This window comes from Coccinella septempunctata, chromosome 4 (genome assembly GCF_907165205.1).
Source record: "Coccinella septempunctata chromosome 4, icCocSept1.1, whole genome shotgun sequence".
Taxonomy (NCBI): domain Eukaryota; kingdom Metazoa; phylum Arthropoda; class Insecta; order Coleoptera; family Coccinellidae; genus Coccinella; species Coccinella septempunctata.
This window is the reverse complement of record NC_058192.1, coordinates 38,083,062-38,103,190: the sequence shown is the minus strand read 5'-3', so window position 1 is coordinate 38,103,190 and position 20,129 is coordinate 38,083,062. Positions and strand designations below refer to the sequence as shown.

The 20,129-nt window shown below is 34.3% G+C and overlaps 2 protein-coding genes across 4 annotated transcripts in view; both read right to left on the bottom strand.

The window, feature by feature from the left end:
- Positions 1-15,518, bottom strand: part of LOC123312495 (coiled-coil domain-containing protein 39-like) — a 74,647-nt gene extending 59,129 nt beyond the window's left edge. For all 3 annotated transcript variants that reach the window (XM_044896948.1, XM_044896949.1, XM_044896951.1), the window contains exons 1-4: positions 15,242-15,518; positions 14,736-15,153; positions 14,215-14,516; positions 2,311-2,742 (exon numbers count right to left, since the gene is read on the bottom strand). In XM_044896948.1, coding sequence (XP_044752883.1) covers positions 2,311-2,742; positions 14,215-14,516; positions 14,736-15,153; positions 15,242-15,466 — 1,377 coding nt within the window. In that variant the 5' untranslated portion in view covers positions 15,467-15,518. The remainder of the gene's footprint in view (positions 1-2,310; positions 2,743-14,214; positions 14,517-14,735; positions 15,154-15,241) is intronic.
- LOC123312503 overlaps positions 1-20,129 on the bottom strand; it is a 416,804-nt gene that overhangs the window by 331,750 nt on the left and 64,925 nt on the right. The window lies entirely within an intron of this gene.

The window sequence follows — 20,129 nt, the reverse complement described above, 5'->3', positions numbered from 1 at the left end:
TGCATTTTTACCATATTTTCACACTTTTTATAAGAATATGTAGCTATAAAATACTTATCAGTCGAACAAATCAATGAGCTATCCACAATTATATCATAGAGGAATTCATAATGAAATGGAACATTCAAATTTATATACACTGGTCCCAATAATTACCGTTGTATCTATTTTTGAAACGGTCCTCATATGTACCGATAGACTAACGAAAACTTATGGGGACCGGTCCCAATAAGTACCGCTGCATCTAAAAACATATGGGGACCGGTCCAATAAGTACCGAAAGTCCCCATATGTACCGCGCGATCTCCGAAACCGTCCCCATATGTACCGCTATATATATATATATATATATATATATATATATATATATATATATATATATATATATATATATATATATATATATATATATATATATATATATATATTTCAGGTGCAATTTTCTTGGGTTTAGAGCACAATAAAACTTCAGGTATTCAGATTTTATAACTTGTAATCGACATATGTTTCGGCGTATATAAGCCAAGAAAATTGCACCTGAAATATATAAAATATAGCACAAGAAATTTAACCTATTGTATATATATACAGGGTGTGGCGTAATGAATGGATAATATTGAGCCTGAGGGTAGAGGACTCTATGGCGGTTCAGAGAAATATATTTTACGTTTAGTAAAAGTGCCTTGGTTTTCGAGATATTGGAGTTTTTCGAAAATTCAAGAAAATCACACCCTTCGCCACTCGTTTTGCAGGCAAGACTCCAAATGAAGGAATTTTTTCAAACTGTTTTTTGGATAGTATTCCTGGATAGATGATCTATCGAATGTAATTCATTATTTTTGAGGCGCATGAATAGTTCTTCATGAAAAAAAGATCTAACTCAACTTTTCCGTTTTGCTAATTTTTTTTCATAAGTTCAACCTAGCGCGGTGTGAAAAATAATATGCTTACCTAAAAGCAAATGCAAGATAAAACATGCTGGTTTCATTGAGATTCCGATATGGTATAACTCCCTGTATTGTCAGCATTTATTACAAAATAAATTCCTATTGCAATCAGTTGAGGCCTAGTTTAATGTGAACAGTGTTTCTAAAATTTTTAGCATCTAAAATGAGAAATGCAAGCAGAATGAAGCAATCGTCTATAAGAAGGTATAAAGCATTTACTGAAGCTCATAATGGCCTCTTAGAGATTCTTTTGTGATATTTAATTCAATGAAACGATGCTCATTTTAAAATTGTTGATATCTATGCAATAGAGCTATGATTCATTAGTAAGTGTAGACCATAGAGCATGTATCAGAACTCATGGTGGCCAATTTAAGCATCATTTGTGATTTGTGAAACTTTTTTCAATGAAACAATATTTTTAAATTGTTATTTTTTCTCGTTTTCTTTTATTATTTAACCCCAAATTATCAAGTTGATTTCAAGTTATGCATTGAATTAAATCTCAGCATTTTTGTAACAAGGGTCTCGACTCAATGTAATAAAAATTACCTAATTTTCAACTTTTTTTCTTAATTACAAAAGTGCTAAAATTCACTTCGTTACTTGAAATTTGCTTAACAGCTATTAACTTTATAACTATAGGGCTTAATAATGAAAGAATACGAGGGCAAAAAACCAATTTTGAAATATTGTTTAATTGAATCGAGTTTCACAAATAGTGTTCAAAGTGTGCATCAGGAGCTGTACTAGATGCTCTACAACTTCTTATGAATAATTGCTTTATTCTGCTTGCAAGTCTCATTTCAGTCGCTAAAAATTACAGAAAAAGTCTTGACTCATTGTAATAGAAATTTATTTTGTATTCAATGCTGAAAATAGAGTGAGTTATACCATTTCAGAATCTCAGTGAAACAGGCATGTTTTCTCTTGCTTTGGCACTCAGGTAACCATATTATTTTTCACACCACGCTGGGTTGAACTTAGGAAAAAAAATAAGCAAAACGGAAAATTTCAGTTAATTCTTTTATTTATGAAAAACTATTCATGCGCCTCAAAAATAATAATTTACATTCGATAGCGCATCTATCCAGGAATACTATCTAAAAAACAGTTTGAAAAAATTCCTTCATTTGGAGTCTTGGCAGCAAAAAGAGTGGCGAAGGGTGTGATTTTCTTGAATTTTCGAAAATCTCGAATATCTCGAAAATTAAGGCACTTTTACTAAACGTAAAATATATTTTTCTGAACCGCCATAGAGTCCTCTACCTGCAGGCTCCATATTATCCATTCATTACGCCACACCCTGTATATATATATATACCCTTAATTTTGCACAATAATACTATTTCAAAAAACTTACCATATTATAAATTATCTCCTTTCGCTTATCCACGTTAGATTGTGCCTCTTTTGTCATCTTTTGAAGACCATCAACAAGAGTCGCCAGATTAGCAATTTCCAGCTCCTTGTTTCCACTTATTTCAATTTGTTCACTAAGTTTTGATTGTACGCGAAATAATGTCTGCGATAGTCTATCACTATCACTCAAGAAAACATTATGTTGTTTAGCCTCAAACTCAATCAATTTTTCCAAATGCTTACATCTTTCTGATATACTCATATTAGCAATCTTCAAGCTCTCAAATTTTTCTTTCAAGTTCTCAATTTTTTTATCTAAATTTATAATGGCATTGAATTTATTTTCTCTTTCCTTCTTCAACGTTTTGGCTCTACATCTCTCAGTCTCCAGATCATTTGCAGTTTTTGTTACTTGACGCTTCATACTATTTTCCTACAATGATGAAATGTTATCAGACAAGTTTGATGCAAATTCAAACTCCTCGATACAATAATTTCTCACCTCACAAACTATCTTATCAAACAGAGAATAGATTGCTCACTCTGAAAGCAAGTTTCAGCGCCATATGTTTTTTCGGCATAGTTATTGATTTGGAAAAAAACTGAATTGAAAAGGAAATTGTGACGCACATTTTGAACATTCTTGTAGTAATCGAGACAAACACTTTTGAGTATTTTTTAAAGAAAAAATCAGAAAAAGATTCGAATTAGCTGTTTCATGATTGCGAAATTCCTCTCAATAAGGAATGGTCTAACACGAATCTTCATCTGATTTTCAGTCCTCGAATTCTCGATTTTAAAGAATAGACAGAGTCGCTGCACTTTCTTTTAGTATAATTTAATAGCATCAATCGGTTTCGTTACCCGATTATATTCAAATCCATCAAATCCATTTTATCAGCACTATTTCACATAAAAATTTCGAAATGAATTCTCCAATTTCCGAATAATTGTTTGGAGATATACAGGGTGGCCATTTGAAAACGAAACAGACGAGATTACAGACGAAATAAATTTTTTCGATAGAAATGCTCGGACAGGTCGATTTCTGTTTCGAGGGGGACAACTTAAGATGTAGGTTACGGACGCATAGCGCTTCAACCCTTGCTACTACAACCCTCACCCCCAATTTTTGAATAGGGCAGATGGGGTGAGTGATACCTCATTTGAAAGGTATTTTTATACTGATTTCAGCACAGTAATTGTTTTTTCATTTTATGCATTAGTTCTCGAAATATTCTCAACTGAGTATTTGAAAATGAAGTGGTGTTTTCATGGCACTTGTAGTGTTTTTTTGTGAAAAATCGACATTTTGAGCTTCAAAACAACCATGACTGTGGCTTCCTTCCTCCAATCCACTGACATAGAAATCTTTAACCAAGATGTCGAACAAATAAAGCATATTGCGAAGGAGCTCAATCTTGCTGAAACTCAATCTAAATTGTCTTCGATATAATTTGCAGTATTTCCAATAACATGCGGTAACACTTGAGCGATAGAAATGTCCAAAAAGTCTAAATACGTACATATTACGACACAATTGTCGTTATTGGGCCGATGCTAATCCGAGATTGTTCCACGAAGTTTATACTCAACAACCACAAAAACTCAATGTTTGGGCTGGAATATTTGGTGACAACATTGTCGGTCCGTTCTTTTCACCTGGTAATCTTACTGGAGATATGTATTTGGACTTTTGGAAAATCACATTGATCCAATTTTGACGGAAATTATTGAAAACAATGCTGGAAATTATGTGGAAGATCAGATTGTGTTTCAGCAGGATGGAGCTCCTCCACACTACGCCTTACCAGTTCGAGAATATCTGGATCAAAGATTTCCAAATCGGTGGATTGGAAGAAGGGGTCCCACTGAATGGCCAGCCAGATCGCCAGATCTGTCACCAGTAGATGTCTTTCTTTGGGGCCACTTGAAGAGTAAAATTTACTCTACACAGCCCAATTCCATAGAAGATTTAAGAAGACGTATAGTGAACGAATGTCGTCAAATCACTCCAGAAATGCTGCAAAATGTGCGCCATCGTTTCGAACAAAACTTATTTCATTGTATGGAAGCTAATGGTGAACAATTTGAATATTTAATTAATTGATGTGAGTTTTTGATGAATTATTTACTTTACTTTGAAAAGTCTTATTTCTTAGATTAATACTTCAAATCGTTCTGATACCGTACAGTTGGAGAATGATTTCAGTGAATAAAACAGCTAGTCGAACATCTGACCCTAGTAGCATTAACACGTACGGTATGACTTCATTTGCCCAGTGGTAGATGTTTTGCAATTTCAAATACAAGTACGGAAATTTTGGTGTTTCGGAAGCACGAAATGTCAATTATTCGCAAAAAATTAAGGCTGTGACTAGAGTCCCGACTCGGGATCTGTGTCCAGTCCCGACTGACGAATTCAAATGACTCAATTAGGAACCAAACAAGTCTCTTGGCCTTACTCGGGATCCTTGTTCAGTCCCGACAATTGTAAAAGGATTTTGAGGTTATGTTCGCGAATCGTATAATATTATTTATGAATAGTTGCCACAAAATTCAAGGAGTGATTCCTTATCAAAAAATGCAGAGGGCTTTTTCTCAATCAAGATTGAAAAGACAGAAGAAAATACTATCTTGGAATTTGAGAATGAAAGGTGTAGCACAGTATGCAATTCTAACTGGTGAGAAAGTTGAGAATTGCTTAGTGTAAATTGATCCAGAGGAATTGCCAGACGTAATTTTTGATTCAGACGTGAACCTCTTCCTTACGGCCATTCTTGACTAAAAAACTGTGATCGAGAAAGGAAGCTGCCAAATATATTTGGTGAAATGTATGATATTTTATACGAAATAATTATACAATGCTGCGGCTTTTCAATAAAATGTAGTTTTATTTTAAGTGTATGAAAATTTAGCCAAAAAGGTAAAGGTAGTGTTCAAAATGTTCACCTTAGATGTTTCATTTCAAGATTGCCCTTTTTTCTCTTCATAAATGTGATGATTTGAAAATAAAATATACTGTTACAACATATTCATCTTCAACTACATGCACGATTGAAATATGAATCATTTTTTCTATTTGACTGGGTAAAAGCTTATGATTTGTATTAAAAATTGAGTTTTTCGCTACTTCTTTCACTGCTTAATAATTTCATTGCACCACTACATTGCATCGTTGCATTCGGGACCGAATATCAGTCCCGAATTGAATGACGTTACTCGGGACTGGACACGAGTCCCGAGTCGGGACTCTACTCACAGCCAAAAATTAATTTAAGAGATAAAATTAACTAACGCATGAATATTTCGAAAACTAATGCATAAAATGAAAAAACATTTACTGTGCTGAAATCAGTATAAAAATACCTTTCAAATGAGGTATCACTCACCCCATCTTCCCTATTCAAAAATTGAAGCGCTATGCGTCCGTAACCTACATCTACATCTTAAGTTGTCCCCCTCGAAACAGAAATCGACCTCTCCGAGCATTTCTATCGAAAAAATTTATTTCGTCTGTAATCTCGTCTGTTTCGTTTTCAAATGGCCACCCTGTATTATAAGTACTCACTTTTATCCTAACGTGATCTTTCGAAGCTTTACCATTGATATTCAGTTTTAAATATACTCAATGGCTTTACTAAGCCTGGAAAGTTAGGGCAGACGGGCATTACTTGTGTCACATATTGTATCTATACTATAGTTGTGCCAAACTCTGACAATCCATAGAGCACGATCATTCACGAGTGATCATTAGTGTTCTGTGGTGATCACTATTCGGCTTGCCCTGAAGGCGACAACACCTGACCACCCAATTCAAAATAATGTTTGAGTTTAGTATGGCGCTGCATACAGTGATTTTATCAACGAGTGTGAAAACAGCAACGCTTTCTGCCGGCAACGGTTTCTTACGGGTGTACCGTAAGTCATGATCCTGAGTATGATAATAATTTAGTGCATTATGTGATTTCGTACATTCGATGATTATAATGATAATAATAACTGTTCTTTAATTGCCATCGACCGAAGTCCTTCAGCCTCGATGACTATATAATGAACAATGGACAATAATGTCTGAAATTCGAGTGTCAGGCCGTAGGAACGCCACAAATGAACATAGTAATTTTTCGAATTTGAGTTGAGAGTGGCTCGATAAATTGCAAAAACGGCTTTGTCACATGATGAGACTACTTTGTAGATGTTAAATATCATCGAAACAATTGATAATTATGAATGGAATGGATTGCCGGGCCGTAGGAACGCAAGAAATGAACTTTGAAAATTTCCACAGGTGACATAAGGGTGTCTTCATAAACTTTTTAGGGTTTTCACTCCCAATCTCTGAAACAAAAAACTATCCCACACGGAAAACAGTCTCACCTTCATGTGTAGATGCAGAGATAATAGATTGATTCAAAAATTCCTGAGAATTAGGCTACCATTTCGGAGTAATGGTTCGGAAAAGATTAAAAACAAGTTCGGTTATGCGTTGGTAAGAGAAAGAATAAATTTTCTCAGATATAATAAGGTAAGATTTCAACAAAATATATTAAGGTTAGAAGAAGAATTTTTCCGTAACCTTTCAGAGGAAGACTTTGAACATATTTTACATTGTGTGAATATTTCGTATTTCTATGAATATGAGAAGAGCAGACGATCTAATTTCGAAAAATTTAATATACTAATGAAAGAAAACCAACAAAATTTCAACAATACAAAAATCAGTAACAACTTCATTAATAAAACGGTAATCAACTTATCTTTACGAAATTTGAATGAAAATGAAAAATTAATATTATCAAAAGGACTCAATTTTGCTATAACTCCAGAAAACATTCCAACATTAGATATAATAACAGCTATTGAAAAAACAGACCAAAAACTTCCGCTTGATAAATCGAATGAATTTAGAGTACTAAATAAATTGTTACTTGATAAACCTTTTAAAATAAAACCAAATCTAAATAAAATTGAGAATAAAACTATAACTTCATTGAAAAATGATAATAACATTAAAATTCTACCTGTCGATAAAGGAAATGCAACAGTTATTATGGATTCAGGTGAATATAAAAGAAAACTTTTAGAAATTGTTGATGATACCGATAAATATTCCAAAATCAAAAAAGATCCAACTTCTCTCACAGAGAATAAAGTGAAGAAAATTATTTCAAAAAATTCCAAAAAATTCACATATGCTCAAAAGAAATTTATCACACCATCTTATAGCAAACCCCCACATTTATACGGCCTACCTAAAATACATAAACCTCTTATTCCTTTGAGACCAATAGTAAGTTCACTCGGATCCCCCTGTCAAAATTTTGCTAAATATATATTACAATTTTTGAACCCATTAACAGCAAAATCAACTAGTTTTTTGAAAAATACTCAACACTTTCTTGAAAAATTAAGAAATTCTAATTTAAATGCAACAGACATCTTAGTAAGTTTTGATGTAGTAAATCTTTTTCCAAATGTTCCAGTTGATAAAACTCTTGAAATAGTGAGAACAAAATTGATTAATGATAAAACCATTTATGAAAATTCGAAATTGACTATTGATGATATAATGGAGATATTAGAAGTTTGCCTGAATTCCACATATTTTCAATTAGATGATGTTTTCTATAAACAAAAATTTGGTATGGCTATGGGTTCTCCTTTATCACCAGTAATGAGTAACATATTCATGGAATCTTTCGAACAAAAATATATAGACACATACCCACTAAAACCAAAGACTTGGTGGCGATATGTAGACGATATTTTTGTAATTTGGCAACATGGTAGAGATGAACTAGAGAATTTTTTCGATCATATTAACAACAAAGAACCTACAATAAAATTTACAATGGAATTAGAGCAGGATAACAAAATTTCATTCCTAGATGTTTCATTAAAAAAGTTTTCGAATTATTTTGAAACGAGCGTATACCGAAAAAAGACACATACTAATAGATATTTGTTCTAATACGGGAGACCACATGATGGATTGGGACAACACTAAAATTTTAATGACGGAACCAGACCATTTTAAACGAAAAATTAAAGAGTCTGCGTGTATTCTATTAGATCAAGATAATAATTTGGCAAATTGTTCGGTAGGAATAGATCATATTTGGATCAATTTACTAAAGAAGGAACTGTCATCCGGTAATTTCAAAATTAAATGAATCAACGTTTCTATGCAGTCTCTGTTTCCGTGTGTTGACAATTAATGTCAAACAAAAGCCACAATTCAGAAGATTTTCAAAAATAGATTTTTCGTCTGATGAAGGAGTCTGATATAGACTCTAGTTAGTTTGCTCCTGACAAATTAGTGCAAGAATTTACGCAGGAGCAAATCGTTGATTTCATTTTTAATTGATTTTGTTTCAGAGATCGGGAGTGAAAACCCTAAAAAGTTTATGAAGAGATGCAGAATCCTCCCAGAATAAATTTCAATCGATACATAAGGGTGTGTCGATAAAATGCAAAAACAGCTTTTTCACGTAACGAGATTTTCTTTTATATGTTATATGTGATACAAACAATTGATAATTATGAATGGAATCGATTGTTGGGCCGTAGGAACGCTAGAAATGAATTTTGAAAATTTTCACAGGTGACATGAGGATAAAATGCAAAAACAGCTTTGTCATATGATGAGACTACTTCGTAGATGGTAAATATCATTGAAACAATTGATAATTATTAATGGAATCGATTGTCGAGCTGTAGGAACGCTAGAAATGAACTTTGAAAATTTCAGCAGGTAAGGTACGTTTTCAAAGTTCATTTCTAGCGTTCCTACAGCCCGACAATCGATTCCGTTCATAATTATCAATTGCCTGTTCCCCATATAACATATAAAAGAATATCCCGTTACGTGACAAAGCCGTCTGCATTTTATCGACACACCCTTATGTCACCTGTGGAAATTTTCAAAGTTCATTTCTAGCGTTCCTACGGCCCGACAATCGATTCCATTTATAATTATCAATTGTTTGTATCACATATAACATATTAAAACAAACCATGTTGCGTGACGAAGCCGTTTTTGCATTTTATCGACATACCCTCATGCCACCTGTGGAAATTTTCAAAGTACATTTCTAGCGTTCCTACGGCCCGATAATCGATTCCATTCATAATTATCAATTGTTTCAAGGATATTTAATATCTACAAAGCAGTCTCATCATGTGACAAAGCTGTTTTTGCATTTTATCGACATACCCTCATGTCACCTGTGGGAATTTTCAAAGTTCATTTCTAGCGTTCCTACGGCCCGACAATCGATTCCATTCATAATTATCAATTGTTTCAATGATATTTAATATCCACAAAGCAGTCTCATCATGTGACAAAGCTTTTTTTGCATTTTATCGACATACCCTCATGTCACCTGTGGGAATTTTCAAAGTTCATTTCTAGCGTTCCTACGACCCGACAATCGATTTCACTCATAATTATCAATGGTTTCAATGATATTCAACATCTACAAAGTAGTCGCATCAGGTGACAAAGCCGTTTCTGCATTTTATCGAGCCACCCTCAACTCAAATTCGGAAAATTACTATGTTCATTTGTGGCGTTCCTACGGCCCGACACTCGAATTTCAGACACATAACATAACATAACGCACTGAATTATTTTCATATTCAGGATCATGAGTTACGGTACACCCGTAAGAAACCGTTGCTGGCAGAAAGCGTTGCTGTTTTCACACTCATATTTTATCAAACATAGTGACACCAATTGGGATCTAAGCCCCGTCCACCTGCCATATTCTTGCTGAGTTTGAATTCATTTATAAGGAGGTTTTGATTATTTTGAACCAGAATAGATAAATAAATTGATATCATGAATAATTCAAGAATAATTTTATTGGTAGAAATGTATTTTGATATTATAGATAATTATGATTGAAAATATTCATAAGAATAGCTTGAAATTACAAAATTCTTCAAACTCCCACAAGTAATGGGTGTTTTTTTAAAGTGAAAGAACTTCAAATTGAAATAAAACACATTTAAATTAAGATTGAAGCCAATTTTTCTTTTATTTGAAAGATAATTTTATGACATTTAAGTTTTGAAAATAATTTCTGGCTTATGTCCACCACGACTAGCTCTGAGGAACCGCATTCGACCAGACCAATTTTGGACCACTTTCTTGAGTAATTCAGGCCTCATTTCATCAATATTAAGAGTTATGTACCGGTGTGAACCTAGCAGAGCGTTTCTAGCAGACCGTTCGACGGAAACATCCGAACGCGGTGAACAGTGGCGTACAGCCGGAAGCTAAAATTTATATGAAAATTACGTTACAGCATGCAATAGATATCAATAGAGAATGCATGGAGATCTCAGAGTTGTTGAAATTAGAGTGTAACAATAGAAGGGGATAAAAAAACTAATCTTGGAAATTATTTCGAGGACTGGATGTTTTCATCCTCGAATATATATGTTTCACTATAACAAAAATTCGTAAGAGCATAACCATATTTGATATGAAGGATCGTTATATCGATGTGATTAACCACAAGAAAAAAATCAGCGATTCGCATAGGGATACAGGGGGTGATTATTCATCCCCCATATTTGAAAATTTTATAACAACGAAACTATTCGCCGGAGCATAACCATATTTGGTTTTGTGGTTAATCACATCGATATAAAGATCCTGAATACTAAATATGGTTATGCTCCGGCGAATAGTTTCCGTGTTATAAAATTTTCAAATATGGGAGATGAATAATCACTACCGGTATACCTATGCTAGTCGCTGATTTTTTGTGTGGTTAATCACATCGATATAAATATCCTACACACCAAATATGGTTATGCTCCGGCGAATAGTTTCTGTGTTATAAAATTTTCAAATATGGGGGATGAATAATCACTCCCTGAATCCCTATCTGAGTCGCTGATTTTTTTTTGTGGTTAATCACATCGATATAACGGTTCTTCATACCAAATATGGTTATGATCTTACGAATTTTTGTTATAGTGAAATACATATATTCTAGGATGAAAACATCCAGTCCTCGAAATAATTTACAAATTAATTTTTTTCATCCCCTTCTATCCTTACACTCTAATTTCAACAACTCTGAGATATCAATAGATATTATCAATCTATTGCATGCTGTAACGTTATTTTCATATAAATTTTAGCCTCTGGCTGTACGCCACTGGTCCGTCGAATGGTCTGCTAAAAACGGTCTGCTAGGACCATTTCTCGAGATAATGTTATCGCCAAATCTTTCCTTCGATAAATCAATTGTAACGCTAACAGAAGCTTGTTGGAAGCAAAACACTGGATCGATACCATTCAATTTTTGAAACGAATAAAATCATTGATCATCGATCTGTAACGAGCACCATTCACTGTAACATTATCTCCAGCATCGCTTTTAAAGAAATATGGACCGATGATGCATCCAGGCAGTGTGTAAAGCACACCAAACAGTGCATTTTTCAGAATGCAATGGAACCTGCAGAACTTAGTATTAACAGAGTATTGTTTACATTCCATATACAGCAACTTTGCTTGTTTACGTAGCCGTTGAACCAGAAATGAGCTTCATCACTGAACTCGATAAAAAAGTGGATCAACTTCCAGCTGTTGGATCTTGTTATACGGGTGTAGACCAAGATCTTTACGCAAAATTTTCAATGTGGTGAATATAGTTATAGTTATCTTGAGAAGGGGTTAAAATTCACTTCGACCTTTGAGTATTCAACCCTCAAGGCTGCAAGCAAGATTGGGTACTGCTACTTACATTTGTCCAGAATTTGACCTTTGATATTTTGATCAAGAATTTAGTGGCATCATTCCCTCCTTTTGCTCATTCAATTACCTCGCAAATTATGAATAATAACAAAATGAAAGATAAGCATTAACTCTACAGTTTTTTCTCACACAAGTAGCATTTTCGTCTCGAATTTTGTCATCAGGCGTTCATGTTCATTTTCAATTTATCAACTTCTTAACAGAATAATTTTTTGGTATTAAAAATAGCAGAAATACATACAAAAAATGCATTGCATTAATAGTATGATTGCATTACTATTTCTCTACATATTTTTAATTGTCGAAAATTGGCACCCCTCAAGCCTTTCCAATACTTTTCTTCTTTCTTTTTTAGCCTATGGCCTGTGGTTACACTTAAGTTTAGCCGGCTAAAGATATGTTGTAATACATATATAAGTTATCTAGTTATTATGATATGATTGATAGTTGTCATAATATAGAGAAGACAGTTATTAAAAGTCTAAAAGTTCCTCTCTATTTATTATCATAACAAGATAGAAGAGACTAACATTAGCAAATACCCGAAGCTAAACCTAAGTTTAGCCGGCTAATCTTAAGTTTATGTTCACACCTATCTTTAGCCGTAACATATTCATATCATACCTGCTGTATTTCTTTAGAAACCCGTTCGAAACTGCTTGTGGGAGTTTGAATAATTGTGTAATTTCAAGCTTATGAATATGTAGGTGTTTTCAATGATAATTATATAAAATATCAAAAAACATTTCTATCAACGAAATTGTTCTTGAATTATTCATTGAGAATGTTAATATATCATTTCACAATAATTAAAATATCCTCATGAATAAATTCAAATTCAGCAAGAATATAGCGGGTGGATAGGCTTAGAGCCCAATTGTCGCCACTATGTTCGACAAAGTCACAGTAGACTGCTTCACGCAGTGACAAGACAATGGAAACAATTTATTGTGGTCACATATTTTATCGATTAGTTCCGTTTTTGTCCTAACATGGCGGATTTGGTCATGTGACGTGACGTGGCCCAATCCGGATTACATTATTGTAATCTGCGCTTACGAAGCCGCGATGTCATTACATTTCCATTTGTCTCAACTAAGATGTCTAAAACACTGGTGTGTGCACTTGTCACTTTTGGCAAGCATCAACATTTCAGAAAATCGGGGATATGGGATCAGTTTCGTGGCGGCGCCTTGTTCTACCGAAGGAAGTCCAATGATACTCTCTCGTTTTATTTTGTTTTGCCAGTTTTGCGTTGATATCGAATGACGATCAACGAGTTCAAAATATGAACTGGTCCATTTTGTCAGCTGTTGAGGAATATTTATGCTTTACAGTTCAATTTCCGTTGTAAAATCAAATCTGTCAATATTTCAACACTATCGAATAAGGGTTCGAAGGAGGATTTACGTTCTTGTTCAAGATGATTTCGGTTTGACAACTTGAATTCGTGAGGGGGGTAATTCAATATGATTTTAATAAAACACAGTTGATTGGTCAAATGTCCAATATATTCAGTTGACGGAAAGGGAATTTTCACTATATCTACTCAGGAAGAATATTTGAAGTAACAGACTCGAATAGATTTATGTATTTCTGATTCTCAATACATGATCACAATCCACATTACGTATTTCCAATACAGTTTCTTTGAAATATTGCTGAAGTTTCCATGAAACTTAGGTATATCGGTCCCGAATGTTCGTTCATCTGATTTGGTTCTGCGTTCTGCCTCAAATTCCAACAACACCGAATTCTTAGCTGTAGTTCTTGATTGTCCATACAGAAAACTGAACGACATGTTGAATAAATGAATGTTCTACATCCCTTTCTCGAAACTAATACATTTTCACACACCAATAATCGCTTATAAATGCAACATATTCGTACGTCGTAGGAAAGTATGCAAATTATTTTCAAATATCACAAATGACAATGCTCTGTCAAATTCTAAACAGCGCTACCTACAGTGGGAAAAACTAAACTGATCCCATATCCCCACGAAATTAAAAACAAAATCGAATCAGTGAATACACCAGAGTTTTAGACATCTTAGTCTCAACTGACTTGTTAAAGTCACTATAGATTGCTTCATCTATATTTTTGAGTTGATCTATGACTCACCTCACTATTGAGAAACAGAACATACTGAATAACTTTATCCAAATCCCTTTGAAATTTTGAATACTGAGAATTAAGATCTTCATTATCTCTCTCTATCTCTCTGTTATTATTCTTCTCTATATTGAGTAAATTCTCTTCATTCTTCAAAGATTCTTTTTCTCTCTCTATAAGTTCCATAGTATTAAGTGATTTATCTTGGTGTGAAGAAATAGCATCATCTCTCTGATGAAGAATTTTGACCGTTTCTTTCCACTGCATAACAAGAGAATTTCTTTCAGCTACTTGTGTTTGTATAGTTTTACCTAGGAACAATCGAAAAAAAAAAATTAAAGACAATAATCATGATTCAACGTTCATATTCCTCGTCAAGTAAACAATGGAATTGTGTAATTTCTCCTAAATAAACGAGCGATAAATCAGCATAAAATTATTCACCTAGATTATGGGGGGTTTAAAGTTTTATAGCCTACTTGACACAAAATATTTTAAACGCTCTGAATAATAATACCAAAACATTTCACCTGTTCTCTCTAATATCGACTCATAATTGATGAGATCATTAACCATTTTTGCCACAGTTTTTTGCCTCTGCATATATTCTATCTGTAAACTGGCCCTTTTAGCTTCTAGTTCTAAAAATTTTTTTTCATCTTGTTTTGAAAATTTTATCAATTGATTATTGTCATCATGTCTTTTCTTTAAAGATTCTTCCCAAGCTTTAAGAGCTTCCTCGTCCCAAAATGTTTCTTTCTTCATTTTATCCATTCTTTCCATACTTCTTTTTACCTCTCGTTTTTTTTCGACATTCTTCTCTTCAATTTCTTTCATCCTTTTATTACTCTCTCGAATGTCTTGTATCAAGCGGTCCCTCTCCGATGTTGCTATTCGTAAATAGTGGTTTTCGCTATCAAGTCGTTGTTTATGAGCCGATATCAATTTCTTGAAAAAGAAAATGTGAAAAATTAAGTGATGGTCAGCTCGAAAATAAAATATACAGACATTCACCACATAATTTTCATCTACTTACCTCTACTTGTTCATTTTCTTGCGTGACAAATTTAAAATGTCTTTCCAGTGCATCATACTTTTGGGAAGACAATTCGGACTCATTTTTGGCCTTTAATCTTGCTAAAGTTAATTTCGCCACTTGCTCTTCTAATGCTTTATTTTCATCATTAGCAACTGGTATTTGAAAGCCCTCGTTCCAGCCTAATTGCTTCAAAACATCTTTGAAAAACTCAGTTTGTATCATTGTGACAAAATATAAATATTGACGAGTACTGTTCGATTAATTCAGAGTTCAGACGTTTGTAACTGCATGGGGTTTCCTTAGCTACATTTAACGAGTTACCAGTGGTTACGATTTTCATTTACATCAAGGATTGGAAAATCAATAATTATGATCTCGGACCTCAGCGATTGATTTTAACAACGAGTAACTTAGGGCCAATTTCACCAAGGATATGAAATAAACCTTGATTAGACATAACTGGCGTTAAGAAAAGAAAGTCGACGACTAATTGAATTCAGGTGGCAAACAGATTGAACTCGAAACAGGTTATACGATTTTCACAAAATGAGTTTTTGAACCCAGCACGTGTTTCGCTATCACAATAGCATCTTCAAGTGGTGAAAGTAAACTGAAATATTTGATACCGAAACAAGCATTTGACTCTACTCCTAAGAATTTGGAGGGAGTAATTTGGGACAGAAACAGATTAGACGAGAGCTCATAATTATTACGAATAGTGTTTGATGACCTTCTTTCCAGATAAAGCTGAAATATTTATTTTCTCAAAAAGGTGCATTGAGTATTTATTGTTGTTTTTCAAACCCTCTTGAGCATCAGAAAAATATTAAAAAAATATGAGTGCATATTTTTTACGTAATGGTAGGTCCTTTTAAAAGGACTTTAGGTCGATGTACGTCTATTGAAAAATTTAATTACAAGAATTTAAAAACCGTTTATTTATTTTTTTTTATGTGAACACAATCAATTTTTTTCAGAAAATTGGATATATACTAACTATAGTCTATCCAAATCCGAGAGGCCAGCGTAAACAAACTGACTAACGCGTGATCGTATTTAAGGTACTCCTCTTATTGGTCAAAGCTTCAGGAACGCCATGTTTGCAGGTGGGAGTAATGCAGAACCGCATTACGTTTGATTCATTGATTGTATGCGAATTGTTGTGCAGAACTGCAGAGATCATTCATTGCTTTTTCTTTCGTAAATTGGTTTATAGTTGTAGCAAGTTATTCAAGTTACAAGCATTTAAGATAATGTCAAGTACTGATACTGCTGAGGAATCGCGTGTTGACTTAAGTCCTCCAAAAAAGAGACGTCTGAAACGACACTTCAGTGCCGAGATAAAAGATATGATTTTGAATACTTATAAAATTGAGATTATTCAAAATGCAGGAATGTGTTTAAAGGACGTAGAACTCCGAGTTGCTGAGACACTCGGCATTGGAGCTCGAAGTGTTAGGAGAATTATTTCCGAATACATAAATTCCGGTGTTCTATCACAGCCGGCAACAAATCAAAATCGGACCACCAAATGGGAGTCCTTATCAGATTTCGATAAAAATGTAATACGGCGAAAAGTTCACGAGTTTTTCTTCAGAAATGAACGCCTGACTATAGAGAAAGTATTAAAAATAGTTAATGAAGACTCGAACTTGCCAAATTTTAAGAAGAGAACCTTCTCTATAATATTGAAAAAACTTAATTTCAAATATGGACGTCGCCAACGCAACAGTTTTGTTATGAACCGTGACGACATTAAATGTTGGAGAAGAAACTATCTCACGAAAATTAGGACCTTCCGTGATGAAAACAGGAAGATTTACTGCTTGGATGAAACTTGGGTAAATGCTGGTCATACTAAATCCAAAGTGTGGACCGATGAAACAGTTACATCTTCTCGGCAAGCGTTACTTGCTGGATTATCTACTGGATTAAAAATCCGTCTGGGAAGGTCTTGAATTTTGAGTTTAACCCTCGGTTTCATAAAGCTTGATCAGAGAATCAACGATCGATTGACGGATGAACGTCAATTAGATTTCAGTCGATAAGTTGGTCATAAGCATTCTGAATATCATTCTTGCACCAAATAATTATCTATACACGCCCATTTGATGATTCTCAACTGCTACTCCTCCAATATATTCGGAAATATGAAAGTTTCAATGATTTCCTTCGTGAAATCGAATGCCAAATCGTTGATCGAGCAATCAAAGTTTTGTGAAACTTGATGTAAGTACCTTTTTGGTGGAAAACAATTTCAACATTCTTTTTCAAATGAAGCGAATATATTTTTCCAGGCAAAGGGCAAAGAATTATAGTGTGTCATATTGGCAGTGACACTGGTTTTTTAACTGGAGGACTCTGGACTTTCCAATCCAAAAAACTGGTGACTACCATGAAGAAATGGATGGTCAGTCCTTCAAAAAGTGGTCGAGGGTATACTTCCTAAATTGGAGGAAAATTCTATAGTAGTTTTAGATAATGCTCCTTACCATTCAAGGAAAATGGAAAAAATTCTTAATTCACAATTCAGAAAGAGTGATATCCAACAATGGTTGAGGGAGAAAAATATTGATTTCACCCCTGACCTCATAAAAGCGCAATAGTTGCAGATAGTCAGGCAGAACAAAGAAAACTTTGAAAAATACATCGTGGATGAAACCGCAAAGGCCCAAAATATTACTGTACTTAGATTACCTCCCTACCACTTCGAACTGAACCCTATTGAATTGATTTGGGCCGATGTCAAGAATTTTGTGGCAGATAAAAACACCACATTTAAAATGGCTGACGTACAAAATCTTTTTCAAGAGGCTCTCTCACGGGTTACTTCCGAAAGATGGAGAAAGTGCGTGAAACATGTCAAACAAAAAGTTGAGGTAGACATGTGGAAACTGGATAATATTATGGATGATATAACACCAGTCATCGTCAACTTAGAGGAAAGTTCTGCATCTTCTGACGACACTACGGGGTAGTCATTTTTACAAAAAAAATATTGTTACACATTTATATACATAGTATTTATTAAAGTGGGAACTTTAGATTAATTGTTCATTACTGAGACTCGTAGTCAAGCATACATATTTTTCACCGGAACTGGAACACTCAAAAAGTTTTAAAATATAACGCTCTCGGAATTCAATTTATTACTACACCTCTGCGTTATCACGTTCTTGACGCGTGATCATTGCATGCTGCAATGTTTACCGGTGGCCTCTTGGATTTGGATATACTATAGGAACATGATATTGGTAAAAACAACCTTTAGGATGAAGTCCAACAATACACTTTTTGCAGATAAAGTTGACTTTTTTTTTACAAAACTTGTACTTGACTTGTTTTTCGTTATAGATAATAAGATGATCAATTTGATCCAAACGAGAAGTTTCATGCAGACTTTTACTACTTTTTCCTATCTGGAAAGTTGACCGTTTTTTATGAGTCTCCAATATACCTTGTGCTATTGTTCTCCTAAACGATAAATGGTCTATTTTCCCTCCACTTCTACGGTGCAATTGCCAGACATTCTGGATACTCATATCAACTAAATGACAAATGATGGGAAAGTACCATTTTTTCCCTCGTATTGACACATGGTAAAGGCTTATATTTTGATCGGCTCTGTCTACCCCGCCCATATTTTCATTATTATGTTTTTATAATGTTTGGCTGCTCAACGAATATATTTTTTTTTCTTTCTGGGAAAATCTTTTAATTTTTGACATTGGGTGAACCGGCGTCTTGTTAGATGCCAAGGTAACCAAATTATTGTCATTCCATCTACAGACAATAATTTTTTTATCACTTTCCAACATGTATTCATAAGAACCTCGTTTTTTTCTTTTGTGTTCATTTGATTGGCTCATTACGCTTGCAGTTATTCGGTTTTCTCCTATGGTTCCGGTTCCCCCTAGTTGCCGAAGTTGAAGTTCATGAAGTAATGACACAGAGGTGAAAAAATTGTCAAAATAAAGATGAAATGGCATTTTAGGGAACCTTTTCTGTAATTTGTCTGCGAAAGTCAAAACAATGCTAGTATCCAAACCCAAATTTTTATATTTTTCTGGAATCGTGGAGGAGGATCCTTGGTAGGTCTGAAACCACTCAATATAACCCAGTCGGGTGGTACCCATCCAAAATTTATATCCCCACCTTATAGGTTTTCCTCTAATGAATTGTTTACAGCTATGTCTACCGTAATAGGGAATCATTGATTCATCTATGCTGTGAGCTTCCTCAGTGGGTGCGAATTCAAGAAAACTCTTGTTTAGGGACTCTATAAATGGTCTTATTTTCGCGAATTCATCATCTACTTCCTAATTATTATTGTCACAACAATGGATATTCTGCATTATGAATTTGAATCGATCTCGTGATACTGAATTTCGTACCAGCTCGTTTTTGGTGTCACTCGAATTTTCACAATACATATGCCTTCGAGGTAATTGATGATACCCACTCAGAATAAGCACGCCTAAAAAGCACCATATCTCTGATTTGGAAATGTCTCCCACACGATTGTTTTGGGATGCATATAAATTGCTGAAACGACACAAATCGTCAATAAGAGAGTCGTCAAAAAATAAACAAAAAAATTTCACGGGATTCATCTAGTTTTCAGCTGTATATGGTTCGTTCCATCTTATACTTGGTTCAGATAAGTCTTGTCCAAAAGTCCAGTTGAAAGCGGCAAATCGTCATCTTCATCTGATGGCTGCTCACTATTATTGTCCTGAGGAGCCTCAATTATGTACTCGGCTTGAGCCCTTAGTTGGCTTCCAGGAAGGTTGTCGATGATTACATTATTCTCGTCGCCATAATCTTCATCAGCAATTGCTCCATTGGCATTCTCAGGAGGCAAAATTGCGATTGAGCTTGGCAC